Source organism: Limulus polyphemus, unplaced genomic scaffold, assembly GCF_000517525.1.
Source record: "Limulus polyphemus unplaced genomic scaffold, Limulus_polyphemus-2.1.2 Scaffold921, whole genome shotgun sequence".
Classification (NCBI taxonomy): Eukaryota; Metazoa; Arthropoda; class Merostomata; order Xiphosura; family Limulidae; genus Limulus; species Limulus polyphemus.
The window spans coordinates 367,168-383,105 of NW_013666531.1; the positions used below are offsets into that span (position 1 = coordinate 367,168).

Consider the following 15,938-nt stretch of genomic DNA (forward strand, 5'->3'; position numbering starts at 1 on the left):
GTAGGCAGATTTTGTTGAATAAGACCGATGTCTGTAGGTTTACTTTTTTCTTGGAAATCTTCTCAAGTAAGTTGATAAGCCGTTTTAACTTTTGCCCGTTGTTCTAACAACGTTAAAACGGCTTATCGACTTCTTGAGAAGACTTCCAAGAAAAAAGTAAACCTACAGACATCGGTCTTATTCAACAAAAAATGAGTATTTGTAATGAATAATACTATCATTTTTTTAATTTTTTTTGTAGTGAAGTAGTCTAACATCTGGTTGAATGTAGGATAAACCTGAAATAATTTCCATGAAAATTTTAAAGATAATAAATTGTCTTGATAGACAAAATTTCAATTTTAGATTTTTTCATTGCACTATTTCTCTAATCTGTTTTGTGTCAGTATCTTTTCTCAAAGTATAGATCACATCTTAAATTATTTTTCTTAATTAGAAATAAGATTTTTTCCCATAAGAACTTATTATTATAAGTAGATAAAATAATATTGTCTGAAATGTTCATGGGTAAAAGCCACGTTTCCAGTATTTCTGCATTACAAATGTCCAAGTATATCTTGTACTCTAGCAAATATGGTGCTTGTATATTGAAATATTTTTCATGGTTGTTTTGAATGATATATTTCAGAATACAATTGGAATAATTTTTAAATTTATCTTTACCCTCTGGTATGCTGCTATTTATTTACTCTCAACTATTATGTTTCAGTACCCTTTCAGGCTCCAGTTCTGTGGCCATAGACAATAAGATTGAGCAAGCCATGGTAAGCTTGTTGTTTAGAGCAATATGCCTAAGCCTAAAGTTAAAGATTTTGTGATTGTGGTATAGGATTTCATTTATTTTTCCACACTAACTTTTAGAAGCAGAACTGTGGATGTTATTTTCTCCTGCATTTTACTAGTAAGAGATTTTTCTGTCATAAATGTGCTGCAGCCTTTTTTGTTGTTGTTGGAGTTTGATTAGATGACCTTCTTTTTTTTCTTTTCTTTTCTTTTTAGCATAACTGCAAGTATTGAATTTTAACCACCCACTTATCATAGATAAATGAAGTTTAGAAAGCTTTGTGGAACCCACTGCATATTAACTTTTTACCTGCACTTATGTTTACCCCATTTTGCTCTGTTGCCCAAAAGTATTGTGATTACATGTGTATTAATTTATTAGCAAAAACTGCTGAATTTTGAACTTATGGAAAAAAGTTTAACATTTCTTGTTGTAAAAAATTGTTCATTCAGTTGTTTTACATTTCTTTTTATTTTATAAACACAAAATGTATGCCATTTGTATTTTGGGTAAGATTATAGGATTTTTGTGATAATCTCAATAAACTTAAACTAACTATTTATTTTCATTTTTAACTACTTAAACAATTATACATATTTATATTCTTATACAATGGAGGGGGGTGTTTTAGTGCTTGACACTATCTTTTTTTGTAGTAAAAAAGTATTTTCAAGTGTGTAACTGTCATATACTATTTTTTTTTAAGGACCTGGTTAAGAGTCACCTTATGTTTGCTGTTCGAGAAGAAGTAGAGGTCTTGAAGGAAAAAATCTCGGAACTAATGGATAAAATCTCACAATTGGAATATGAAAATGAAATTCTGAAGGCTTATGCCTCTGAGGAAACACTCACCAAAATTTCCATGGGAGGCTTTCAGTCAGCTTCAGAAGCTCAGTTAACAATCTCAGCTCAACTACCCTCTCACTCACAGCATCCCATGTAACAGTTAATAGTGTAATAGAATGTATAGAAAAAAAAGAGTTTTAGTTTTAAGAGTGATCTTTAGATGTCTCACTAACTATTGTGTAATGTAACTGATGATTTAAAGAAATGGAATAGCTGACATGGATGCTTGTGCCTGATAAAAAAAAAAATCTAACAATAATGATTTCATGAACATATTAAGTTGTTTCTGATTATTTCAGAAAATATTTTTTAAAATAGTTTATTTGTTAGAAATATAGTTGCTCATCAAAGCTTGATAAATAATTCCTCAAACCTTAAAAAGTTTTAGTTCTAATGGTAACATAAGTTTTGAAGACCACTTGACAGAAACTTTTTTCATCTCTATTTTGATTTAACACAGGATCTATCCTTCATCCAGAGGTGCCTTGGTGGCAGGGATGAGATGTAACATATTTGGTATTTGTCCAATTTTTTTGAAGCTTAGATGTTTCCAAATCAAACAAAAATTGACCAAGTTGTAACTAGTTGCATCATAAGCAGAAACCCCATAGTTAATGACAGTTTTCTATTTTGCCCATCATTGCATTAGTTTTTCAGACCAGAGCCCAACAGATTTTTAGCAGATAGCTCCAAACCCCACTGATCATGGTTGGAACTTTGCTACTCTTCAGCATGTTATCATTAATCACCATTATTCCCACTATTGTCTGCATATGCATGGTTTCAAAATGTTCAACTTGCAACCTGTGTAGCCACTGTGTATGCAATTATGATGGACTTTTTGACAGCCTTTGTTGAGGCAAATCCATCTATCAAGGCGAAAAATGTTATGTCGGCACTCAAAAATAGATTTAGTGCTGACAAGGACAGTAAATCAAGAAGATCAAGAACAAAGTGTCAAAACTCAAACAGACAATGAAGAAAGGTTGCATAGTTTGACTTGAGAGTAAAAAAAAGATACAATCAATTAGCATGTGTGACTGTTGCTGGTAAGGTGATGTGTCCACTTGCAAACCCCATCGATTTTGACTGTTCATATCTCCCGACTGAAATATGTTACCATCATATGGATTGCATATTTCGATACAACAGGTTCTGGCCTATCCAACAGTATATGCAACATCTCCAAGACACAATTAACTGAATTTTTTGTTCCTTGACCCACCACCCAAAAACACTATTTTGCCTCTGCTTAAGGGAGAGATCCTTTATTAAGTTGTTACTTACTTTCCAAATCTGCAATAATTTTTTAATTTTATGAGGTATTTATTATATTCTAATAACCTAACAGAGGCATGATATTACTGGAACAGTTTTAATACACAGTTTTTATCATACTTAAATGTCTAAACTTGAAAATTATTTTAAATTGTACAGTTATTATTAAAAGTAAGTCATCTTTTTTCCAAATTCTGTCAGTTTTTGTGTTACAAATAAAACACAAAAACAAATTGAAAATTTTTTGCATTAAGGTTTCTTTACGTTATAAAAGTCAAGATGGGGTTATTTGGTTTTTGGCTGGTCATGGGCCCTAGCAGCTTAGTGAGTAACAATGGCCTTGGAACAGTGGTGTGAGCCAAAGGTCCCAGTTTTAAGCCTTGATCAGGGCAGATTCTGTAACACCCTGGTTCTTTATTTTGACACCCAATATGTAGTCATACCAACCTGAGATGGTGGATCAAACCAGTTTTGTAGATGCTTAAATCAGTGGTTTGCTTGGTAAACTGTGTATGTGTGTGATTGTTTAGTTGGTTGAAGAATAAAACCTAATTGTGTTCTATGTTGACATTTTGTGTTGTTTGTTGTCAAGCTTGAGAATGTCAAGTAGCATTATGTTTCATGTTGTAGACTCATGGGCATTTATTTCTTTGAGTGGGAGGATTATGTGCTAAACAGGATGAGAATAATTTAAAATTCAATTAGCTAAACTGTGAGTAAAAGTTCAGTAGCTGTTTGCTGATTGTTTAATCTAGGCTTCATCTGAAGGATTAAAAGCATGCCAAACAGTGCTTGAACTGTCCTAGAATATAATGTGGTCCCAATCTTCAGTATGTTCAAAGTAATCAGTAAAGCCAAAAAAGGAGACTATACTACAGGTGAAGTAAACATTTCTAATCCTTCAGATGAAGCCTAGATTAAACATTCAGCAAATAGCTACTGACCTTTTACTCAAAGTTTAGGTAATTGAACTTTATTTAAACTTTCACACTCAACTGTATAATTGAGAGTTATTTATTTGGACCTTGAGCTCTAATAGCCCAGTTGATAAAGCATAATTGTTTAGAAACTATTGTTTATATTGTGTTCAAACCTAGGTCATAGCAAATTCATTAGCTTTCTCTTATATTGGCTTAATATGGGGGCCATCTCACTCTCTGAGGGCCATCTGAGCTTGGTAGATGGTAAATCAAACCATATATTTGCATACTTGGCTTGTCAGTTGACCTATATATAGCGGGATTGTGTAGTTGGCTTGTGAGTATCTGGAATGTGTGTGTTTGTTGACAGCTTGGAGATGCTATGAAGACAATATATATTGTGCATTAGTAATTTGCTTGTTGGGAGCTTGAAGATGCTGGGTTATGTTGGGTTTAATATTGTTAACTCAGGAACAAATCTTGTTAGAGTGTATACATATATATATGGGTGGTTATATAATGATAAAGATGGAGTTTAACTGCTTTTTAATTAAATCCTAGAAGCTCATTTGGTAGAGCATCAGCTTCACGGCATTAGGGGGCTGTTCCACCTGTGCTGAGAACAGTTGAGTCATGTAGTAGAAGGTAGATTAACTCATTTATGTACATTCTTGGTTCAGCCATTGTCTTGGTTTAATATATGATTGTATAGTAGACAGAAATATCATTGCATCCACTAATAGAAACTTTAGCAAACATTAGCCCTGATTTTACTAGTTAGCTGAGTTTCAAAGCTGGTTTTCTGCTGGCCAATGTGATGTAAATGTAGTGAGACACATAATATAAACAAAAAGACATTGATTATTAATATGTAGGTTTTCAAACCATATTATTACTTTACCTTCTGATAACAAGACAGTGAACATTTTCTGTCTTTTAAAATCTACTTGATTTATGGATGATCTTTTGTGCTATGTTTTCATCAAGGGTGAACCTTAATATGCATTGCAGAAATTAGTTTATTGCAAAATTTTGTGATGCAAATATATGCAGTGACAGTGTGTGTATTATAAAACCTGTAGTTACTATACAATTATAAGGAATACGCTTAATTAAAACATTTATCAGAGGTGATAGTGATATCAAGAGAGTTGCATATACATATATGTGAATAATGTACTTTTACAATATATATATATATATATATGTCACAGCTTTGCCATTATAAAGTTATTATTCACATCAACACTTGTGTAACTACTAACATAACCAAGCAATGTATTTCTGTATTTTGGCAAGCTGAAAATAATACATTCTTTTATTAACAAAAATAAAATAATTTTAGTTTATCCCAATGGTGTTAAGAAAATAGCAAATATAAGATGCTTCCCTGAACCTGATACATACACATTTTGAAACAATATCTGCACGTGAAATCACTGTTAGACTTTCACTGACAATATCAACTCTTTTATGTGAGGTACTGAAATGCCAGATGATCTGTCAGATCACTGGCTCATTTAGAGAACTGACTCTTTGAAAATTACACATTTTTCTGCATCATTCACTAAAAATACCAGAATTTTGATAACTTCACCTATTCTACCATCCTGGAGTAGACCAACATGATCATTGGATTTTATTGCTCTGGTGTAATCACTTGTTGGTATATTGCAAAGTGCTTGTAAGTGATAAAAGACTGTGGTATGAAACTATTATAAGCAGCAGAGACAGCATAACTGTTTACAACATGTGTCTTTTAGCTCTGAATAACCCCTTAGTCTCTTGACAAATTCTAAAGCTCTAAATCTAATATGGTAAATTTTTCCAGCTGATGGAAGTGCCTTATTAATAAAACAATTATTGAGTATTTGAAAAGAAACAACTTTTGAAGTTTTTACTAACTTGACTATCTTTCCACTGTCCATTTCCAAAGAAAATGAAAAGTGTCATCATAAAGGTTCACGGTACCTGACATTTTCTGCAATATGAGTGAGCTTATGTATTGAAAGTTGTATTATGGACTCTATACATGACCTGCAGTGCTACTAATTATTCAGGCAAAATTTATCAGCTGAATTCAGATCTTCTTAGTAAATGTCATTTCCCAGAACTGTGTGGATAGCCTGCATTAAAAGTGCCATATGCTTAAAATTCGTGTTGGGTAAACTCCCACTTAAACAAGGTATACTGTGGAATAAAAGTCAAGCCTTCCATTCAGAGGCTTTCCAAACATTTGTCTTTGTTAAAATTCTGGGTTGTCTTGTGATCAACTGACTTGTGATGCAACTACGTAGTACTACTATTCTCCGACATCCCAAAGCCATAATGGTCACTTGTGGAATAACACTTAACAATATGCAGTGCATGAGGTCAGTCACAAATCCATTTAAGATCTTAAAATGGATAGATAAACTAGAGGAGATAGTCCCTTAACAGTTCTTACACAATACCCTTTCCCTTTAGCCTGTTACATATTATGAAGCATCTGTCTTTTTGTTATCTGTATATTTCATGGTTCATTGAAGAATTAACATACCTGTTAATTATAATACCAGAATGATAGCAAAAACTGCAGCCATTTTTATATATATAATAACTATTAAACTGATTACAGTTCTACATAATAGTCTTGGAGTGGCAGCAATGCAGTAACATATGCCAAAAACTTTACTATTTATGATCATGAAGCTTCTTTTTACAAATTGTTTCTAATTCTTTGGCTTGCTCCACAATTCTGTCCAAAAATATTCATCTGTGATTCTCCCTTACCAAAATCACACTTGTTTTGTTTTGTTAGCAGTAGCTCATTCTAAGCAAGCTGAATAGAATACAGAGAATAATCAGAAGACTTAAATACTGGACATAAATCACTATTAAAAGCATTGGTTATTTGTATCAGTGAGTACATTCTATGGTTGGCTAAATTCTGAATATGATACACCATCATATACATCACTTTAGTGTTTTTTATATTTTTTGACTCTAGTAAACCTGTAAGACAATATTCTTGAAATATCAGGGGCATGTAGTGACACTGCATTTGAGAAGAAACTGGAAGTGTCATAAATGGCTAGTTTCTTGGAAAATTTTTATGTTAAAAATCTTGCCATACTATGAAAAAGAAAATATTGTTTATATGGAGAGTCAAGCTGCTTACAACTGCCAACATTAGTCCGACACAAACTGCATAAAAAGTGAAAAATTAACTTCTGGATATTTGTTATTAAAAACTTGTAAAACATGTATTTTGTTCTTGACAAAATTGCTTTCCCAAATAGCTCATTGATTACCTGTAACAAATCAATTAATGCCACAACAGGTAAACTGTCTCAATGCATAATTCACTATAATTAACAGGGCATCTGCTTTTGTTGTGTTTACAGAATTACTCAGAGAGTTATATAAATGTATACAGTATGACAATACTGACAAAGGATCAATGTAAAGTGTCATTTTCATTTGAAAGAAAAAATCACTCTCACTGAAATAAAAAATGTCTTCGATGTCAGATAAACTTTCAGTTGAGATGTCATTGTCATCATGCTTCTCCTGTGCATTTTTTCTTATTTTTCACCATCATATATAGTAACTCTTTCAGATTACTAAAAAAGAAACAAAAAATACTTTAGAAAAGCAGGCCTTATTGTTTAAGGTCATGGTAAATTATTTATCTGGTACAGTACACATGCTCTAATTCAAATATAAATATGTAGCATTGTTCACACAGTAGTCGCTGAATGCATGTCACCCTAACCATTTTCAAAAATTAAATACAGATAAATGTGTATTGACAACATACTCCACCCACTACACCTAAAAAAACTTGTTAAACTTACTCTGTTATATGAGTAGTAAAAGAAAAATGTTACAGTAAAAATCATCAGATTACCTTAATTTTATTTAAATCCAAACTGGCTCAATGTACAGATAAGAAAGTCTTGCAAATAAAAGAGAAAAAACAGCTTATTGAAAAAAAGATTATTAAATGTACCTCGACTTCTCACAATTTTTCTTCCTATTACTTCAAATTGGAAGTGAGCTTAAAATTCTCTGTTATCTAGCTAAATTGCAGAATATAAATGTAGGTCCTCATTTCCATAACAGTTAGGAGCTAGGTTACTTTTATTGTCTTACCATTTTGTTACTAGATGAGTTAATATCAGATGTTCTTTGATCAGGTATGGCATCCATTTCTTGTGTTGATTTAACAGAAAATCTCGCTTGAAAGCATTTTGCAATGCTGATATCACTAATAGTAATACTGCCACTGTCAATATTCTCTGAAAAACTGGAATCAAATTCACTGTATTGTCATTTATTATTCCTTAAAAATTGGGTTGTGCGAGAGAGTTTAAAAACTTATGTTCCAAGTACATGTTTTATAGCTTCTTTTTGGAATCTTAAATTAATGGATTTTGACTTGTGCTGTCATTGATCCTGCAAAAGATTAAACTTCTATCACTATGTGTCAGTTAGGATGGTTAATTAACGGTTCGTCACTTCACACTGGTGTGAAAAAAGTTGAATTATAAGAAACCTAGTATGTTTTGTGTTTCATGTTGTAGACCCTGTTTGAATGGGATTGTTACTTAAAAGTCAAAATTCTCATTATTTAACTTATAATAGCTCAGTTGGTTGAGTATACGCCTCAGATCATTAGTGCAAGCCAAGGGTCCCAAGTTAAAGCCACGATCAGAGTAGGTTTCGTAACATTCTGATTCATTATATTATACATGTATGTATATTTTAATTTTTTATATACTTGAAATAATTGAAAAATATCTCGGTTTATTCTGAGTTTTAGTATGATATGTATGTAGATAAATAAAACAAAATTTTAAACAGGTCTGGAACATTGCTACAAATAATTAAAATTAAGATGATAATTTTTATTTGTTTGTGTGTTTTCAGCTATAAAGTGAGTTTGGGACCAGTGTGAAGCATTACTATTGCTTAAAGACATAAATTTAATCATTTATAAAATTTAATAAGCTTCTTTTTAATTCATTAATTACTTCTTCAAATTGTAAGGTGTATGATCAGATCATAACTATATTGTTTTGTGACTTTGTTCATTGAGAACAATAAATTTTGTAAATCATTACGTCTTTACTATCATTAACACTAGATTGAAACTCCATGACAAGGCATTTATGAAACGTAAGAACACAAAATTTCAATAATTGAAAATTAGTACAGTAATATTAAGCACCTGTTAGGAAAGTGAATAACTATGACATAACTTATATTAATAGATTGAACAAAAAAATTATTTGAACTGAACCATTCCTGAATATATTTGTTCTTTAAATGTGAAGTGAATTTATGTATTTTTGTTCCGTCTTTCAATTAATTAGTTGCTCGAGATCCAGGTTGTGCATACATGTTAAATATTCTGTGATAGATATTGTTTTAAGTCCAGCATATATGTGATCAACAAAAGATACACATATTTAAAAAAAAAATAAAAGATGATACTTAAAAGTAAGAGAAATGTATACTTGGTTTCAAATTTTTAGGCTAAATAATAATTTTGTAAATTTTTTCAGCTTATTGTTATATTAGTAAAAATTGCTGAAAATTACAATTATAATGAAAAATACATGTAATTCATTAAGACAATAATTTTGTATCCAGTAACCCGTTAATCACATATTAAGGTATAATGCCGAAACATTATAGAATGGTACTTAAAAACTTAAAATGAGCTTAAATAATAGATATATAAAGTTAACATTATATTTCTGATAGTTAGACCCAGTTGCTTCTCATAGTCAACAATGGAAGCATCCACATTATGTAGATTACTTGAATGTCTAAGCATACATGTGGTCAGTCCAGGTTCTCTGGATTGTGTATAAAACACCCAATGAGATATCAAGACTTCTACATCATTTGTAGTTCATTCTTAATAATAACACAAAATTTAGTTTAAGCTGCACTTTATTTCATTGTTAATTGTCTTAAGATTTTTTTCATTATTATTTATGTTGGTTAATTGGTAAGCCAGTGCTAGATTGTTGCTGTGGTTTTTACAGTATTTGAAAATTTTAAAACAGCTTTTCTCGTCATTGGGTAATTTGAAGTAGTACTAGTATATACATATATCAATTGTGGGATGGAGGCCTCCTGTAGCTGCTATATTTGGTAATGAAAATGTTATACTTACACTTTTACCTTAACTACTAACAGCCACTGTATAGACAAATTAAAATTTACTGAAACACACATAAGCTGGCACGCTATGTCAAGAAAAGAAATGCTGCTATATGTAGAGAATTCTTATAAATTTTGTTTGCATGATCAATCATCAGTAAAATGAACAGTATTCATCATTGTGAAATACTTCTTGGTCAATATACCAATAAGATGTTGGGGAACACGAATATGTGGTCGCCGGTGCTCTTCTGCTCCATGTATCTATCATTCAGTGATGGCCTACATTCTTGGGATAACATGATAGACAGCTGAACAAAACTGCCAAGTTTGTTAATGTAGCCAACACTCTACATCACTTAATTGACTTTAGGTATCCCCAGTAGTCAAAAATATAGTGGTTCATCTGACAACATTTAGCCATCTTGGAAATTTGACAGCTTGGTTAATCCACATAAATGTCATTCCAAAGATGCAGGCCATCATTCATGTGAATGGGGCCACAATGAATAGATATAGCTCCACCTGGTGACAATGTACTTGTGACCATGTACCTCATGGTCTTATTGGTTTATACCCAAAAAAATCTTGCTTTTTAATAAATAATATTCATTTTATTGATGTTCAAACACACCAGAAATGTATAGTAACTATATATCAGTTGATTAAAACTCATGCATATTCAAATTAGCCATAGTTTAAAAGGAGCAGGTATTCCTCAGTTTCTTTACCACTTCTTGTAAGTTTGTATCCTAGCTATAGTTTTAATTAAACTTCATTAACAACTATATCACTTTATTAAATTTGACATTTAGATATGTACCTTAACATAGTTTTACACTTCCAGCTGCAGCTAGTATTTGAGTTACACATTCTGTCTGGATTTGTGTATCAGATTTAGTTTTATTGCTCTGATGAGTTATAACATTAATTGATTACTTTTAGACTGGAACCTTAACAACATTTTGTAATCTATTTTTAAAACACTTATAACATTTTATGGGAACACCAAGGCATAATAAACTCCCCATTTAAAGCTGTGATTGAAATATGACATGTAGCTAACCACCTTAGCTATTCAGCAGAATCGGTTCTAGTAACTTGGTTCAATAATTAAAATATATTAAGTAGATTTTGCTCAACTTTTGAAAAAAAGCAAAATTAAAGTATATTAATTGTCATATTTTAAACATTTTAACTTATGCTTAATGTAACTTGTTAATTTATGTAATTTAAGTTATAGGCATTTCTGAGAATGAAGGTAATAAAAGTATGTAACCTCTTATTGTTTAGTTATATAACAAAACCTTAATGCCCAAATTACTTTTGTCTTTAATTCATGTTTTATTTCTACTAAAACTTTTAAGTGGTCCATTGTATATTAATTTTTTGATGTACCCAAATAAAGGTTCAATGTTTAAAAAACATATATTTTTCTTGAAATCTCAAAAAGATATTTCACATTTAACTTAGCTATCTGAATGTGACTTGAAAAAAGTAATCAACAAATTTTTTAGATTCAACCTTTTGAGAGACAGAGTTGAGAAAATATACATATTTTGTGATGATGTGTTGCTAAAACATTGAATTTATTAGTGGAGTAATTTTAGTTGTTTCTGTAAAGAGTTATTTCAAAATAACTTTGCATATAAAACAATATATTATTACACTAATTAATTTTAAAGCTACCACTTTTATAATTCACAAAAGTAACTTAAATATAGGTTAAAATCAGTTCTAATGTAGTAGAATGTATAGAAGCAAAAACAACACGTTATCATTTCAATTTGGAAGATGAAACATGTAAAATATATTAATTCCTATGTATTTATTTGGGTAAAAATTTAAACATTTAATAAAATAATGCCTCTTTTATACTCTGTTTCACTTATAGTCTACATCTCCTTTTGAAGTTGCTGTGTGTGTGTGTGTGTGTAAGCTTGCACCATTTTGTGGTAATGTCATGTGTTGTAAATAAGTATAAATATGTAATATAAATACAAATAAAATTTTTAATTACAATTTAATCTGCAACTGTGTACTTTGTTTTATTTATGGACATTTTAGAAATGTTCAGACTTTCAGTTTAGTACTTACACCAACCCACAGAATTGAATTGAATATTCAGTTCCTTTGTGTATTTATGTGATTTTAATAAATAGAAAATTTCCACATAAAACAAAATCGATGTCAAGTTTAAAACTTTACCTGTTTTTTTTACTGTGCTACAAGTAAGTTCTCATGTTCTTGTGAGTTTGATAATATAAGTAAAAAACTGGAACATTTACTGGAAAAAAATGTTTTCACCTCCTCTGAAAAACTACAATTTTGTTTGGTAAACAATTTCAAGTTAAGCCTGGATAAAGAGACAGGAGGGTACAAGAGCTCACTATGAAAGTTATTACTGTATCCATATGTGGAAGAATTTGTGGTTTTGTTGTATTTTAATGAGAGAGGGGGCTATGTGATGTCACAACATACCCAATTTTCTGAACATAATATGTGCTGTACTCAACTTATCATACCAAGAAAGAAGATTAAACTTAGGTAATTAAACCCACTTATCATCAGTGTGTAACACATTGGCAAATGTAACTATTTTATCAACCTGTTTTACATCAAAATAATAGTACACTAGTTCCAATGCTCAGGTTCGTGATGGCCAGCTGTGTTTGAAAGAGAATAGATATCTTCATGCTTTAATGGCTATTTTATTGATGAGGCCAAGCATATCTGTATATGTGCAGCAAAAATTCGTGCCCAGAAATAGAACATACTGGTCATGTTGGTAGACAAATATTCGACCTCAATGGACTTGGTTCTGTCTGGCCCATATGTAATTGGATCTATGATACAGTGGTCATAATAGGATACTCCTATTGTGGAGCAAAATGTTGTGATGTATTGATGCATTTGGGAATCCACACAGCACTATTTAGTATGATATTGATGATTGTTGTGTAACAAACCAATTTCAGAACCTGAAGCATGAAAAAATCATAGAAGCTTTATCACAGTATGTTAGAAGTCATAAAGTAAAAAGTCAGAGTTCTTCCAAATTTAGATTTCAAGTAAAAATTAATGTCAGGTTTAAACGCTTAAATGTAAGAGAAAAATTCCACTTTTGGAACAAAATCATGAGCTGCTTAATGTGTCCACACTAGATTATCATACAGTATTATGCTGTATAATTTTTACTACGAATTACCATTTTAATATTTACACATTACAATCACTTTATATGACGATCTTTTTCTCTGTCTCAATGGGAAAAGTAGTAATGTGTTGATTACTTGATTATACTACTTGGACTTGTAAGTTTATACATGTGGGTTATTCCAGGAAAAATGAAATGTACTATAAGTTAGCTACAACTGCTACTCACTACAAGAGAAACCACTACATTCGTTGTTGAACGTTGGAATATGTTTCAATTTTACTTCAGATACCTTTATCACTAAACAATGGAGCTAAAGTCTAAATCAAAAACAAAATGTGCTATCTAGAAAGAAATATGAAGCTACGAACGGGGTTGCCAGTAAAATAAGTTTAATGTGTACTGGACAATTTGGAAAGTGTACTCCAACTGTATAAACTGCTACGAGAATTATTTTGAGTTCTACCTACAGTAAAAAGAACCAAAAATCCATCACTGAAGAACAAAACAATAAATAGGGACAAAACAAGTTGTTATTCTTCTCTGTTTCCTGTGTGGAATATCATTGGTTCCAGATTATTTCAATGCCTCCTGATTGATCCAAAAAAACTAAGTTTTCCACAGCTCTAAATGACGAAACATAACTTACCATGTCTAGGGATTGCCATTGATTGAATAGAGATGACTCACACTAGGCATTAAAATTATCATTAAAATCGAATACTGGGTGTTAACTCAGAACTTGAATTCAATAAACACAATCGCAAACATAAATCCGAATTATTCACGAATCTGAAAAAAAAAGTACATTTCCACAGTTCCTGCACATGGAGTGGTATAAAATGTGCTAAAATCCAAATTATAAAGTTCTGTACAGTGAACGTTAAAGAATAAAGTTATTGCATTGTAAAATGTGTATTTGATATATACTTTAATTCACTGAATTATCAATAAATGTAATATATGAAATTAAATCACCATGCAAAGTTTTTGTATGCAACGAAGGGTATTATTACGCGTATTATGTCGAGACAAGGGTTTTATCTGAATCGTTATTTTGGTTGTTGTGCGCTACCTGAGAGGGGCAAGTTCAATTCAGACATCTTTCTCCTTCCTTAACTATGTATATCAAACTGTCAAAATACTATTGAGTTATTCATAAAATCAGGGCTTGAACATTTTACGTAAATGAATCTGGTGGAAATGCTCATTCTTCTTCCTTCTTCAGGGTCATCCATGTCTATGAATAGAATGCTTATTGGCATTTAGTGCAATTTTACTATTTCCCTACATTTGGTCGTTTATACGCACAAACAGTTCCGTAGTAAAAAAAAAAAGTCACTTTTTTTTCAATGGAAATAGTTATCAGTCACGTATTTCACATACATTGTGAAATACATTGGTTATACCTAATTCTAAGTGATATTTTAAGGTCTAGTGCAGGTGGACTTTTCATATAGTAAAATTTGAGTGGAGATGTCAAGACAACTTGGTATTCAAATTTCAGTTCAAAAACAATTTTAGAGTTAATTTAAAAATAAACAAAGTCCTACGCCTCGAAGTTTTTAAAGTCTTTGACATTTTCCATATTGCAAAACACTGCATAAAATAAAATAAAAGTTTGGATCTTTTCACATATAATTATCTATTAATTAACTGAGGTTGCAGAAAACATATTGTTACGTCTCCGTTTGTTAATTAACTTTCCGTAACTTCGTTCCGATGAAACTTTAGCGACACAAGTCCTTACTTAATTAAACTGGTTTATTCTTTCCGAATATAACTTTACGATACACTTAATTTCAATATTCGCGCTAAAACAAACACTATAACGAACGAACATTAACTTCAACAATACGTCTCTCTCTGACTGCAGTTCAATTACTCATTACCTACACACACATTATTGTCCCGTCACGTTGTCACCCTCTTTTATATACCAGGCTACCCTATATCTAGTAAATACTAGAGCATTCGCCAAGGTACAGGATAGTTCTAGAAAATAGGTGGCGCCACACCAGTCACGTGACCTCGATGACGCAACAATATGCATTTTTTATTCAATTCATAATTTCACAATACTTTGCTTCTCCCTAGAAAAATTTCTGCGGACGCCCATGAAAGTGAATTGGGGTTATTTTGACACTAATCTGTATGCAAGTGTCGGCTACTACTAATCAATAAATAAACGCACCCATAACTGGTCATACAGCTTCAGACAAAAAAATAGATTTAACAGTAATAACATTTAAGAAACATAGAAATATCATGAAAAAATAACATTCTATGTATTCATTGTATATCTAACGTCATATTGCCGAAGAATACTATAATGATCAAATCAACAATTTTTCAAGTTATTTTTCAACACTTCAACAGTTTTCGACTTTTGACAGCTATACATGTAAAATTAAGCCTGCAAAAGGCCGATGCTTTTATTTTGCTTTTTAAAACTTTTTACACTATATTTTGTTTGACATATGAGATTGATATTCAGCTTAACAAAGTCCCTTTAGTTCGCGATATTAATTACTTTTATCCCTTTCTTGTAGATTGGATTATCTATCTAATTTCTATGTATAGAGTTCTCTGTGAGCTTTTATTTATGAGTACTGTAACTATTTCGTTTTCTTTCTCTTTTTTTAACCGCATTTTCACCTCGTTTCTGAGTTTTATTACTATTGTCAGAGTATATTATTTTGAATAAATACAATGATCTATTAACGTATGTAGTAGATTCTTAATAATATTTTTTTACTAAAATCTTAAATAGAAAAACTGCGCAAGCGCAATT

The 15,938-nt window shown here is 31.1% G+C and overlaps 1 protein-coding gene across 2 annotated transcripts in view; it reads left to right on the forward strand.

Annotated features, from left to right (window-relative positions):
* The window catches only part of LOC106461247 (TSC22 domain family protein 1-like), a 38,343-nt gene extending 26,929 nt beyond the window's left edge, over positions 1–11,414 (forward strand). For both annotated transcript variants that reach the window (XM_013921054.2, XM_022388115.1), the window contains exons 3-4: positions 710–764; positions 1,491–11,414. In XM_013921054.2, coding sequence (XP_013776508.2) covers positions 710–764; positions 1,491–1,727 — 292 coding nt within the window. In that variant the 3' untranslated portion in view covers positions 1,728–11,414. The remainder of the gene's footprint in view (positions 1–709; positions 765–1,490) is intronic.
* The last annotated feature ends 4,524 nt before the right edge of the window (positions 11,415–15,938 follow it).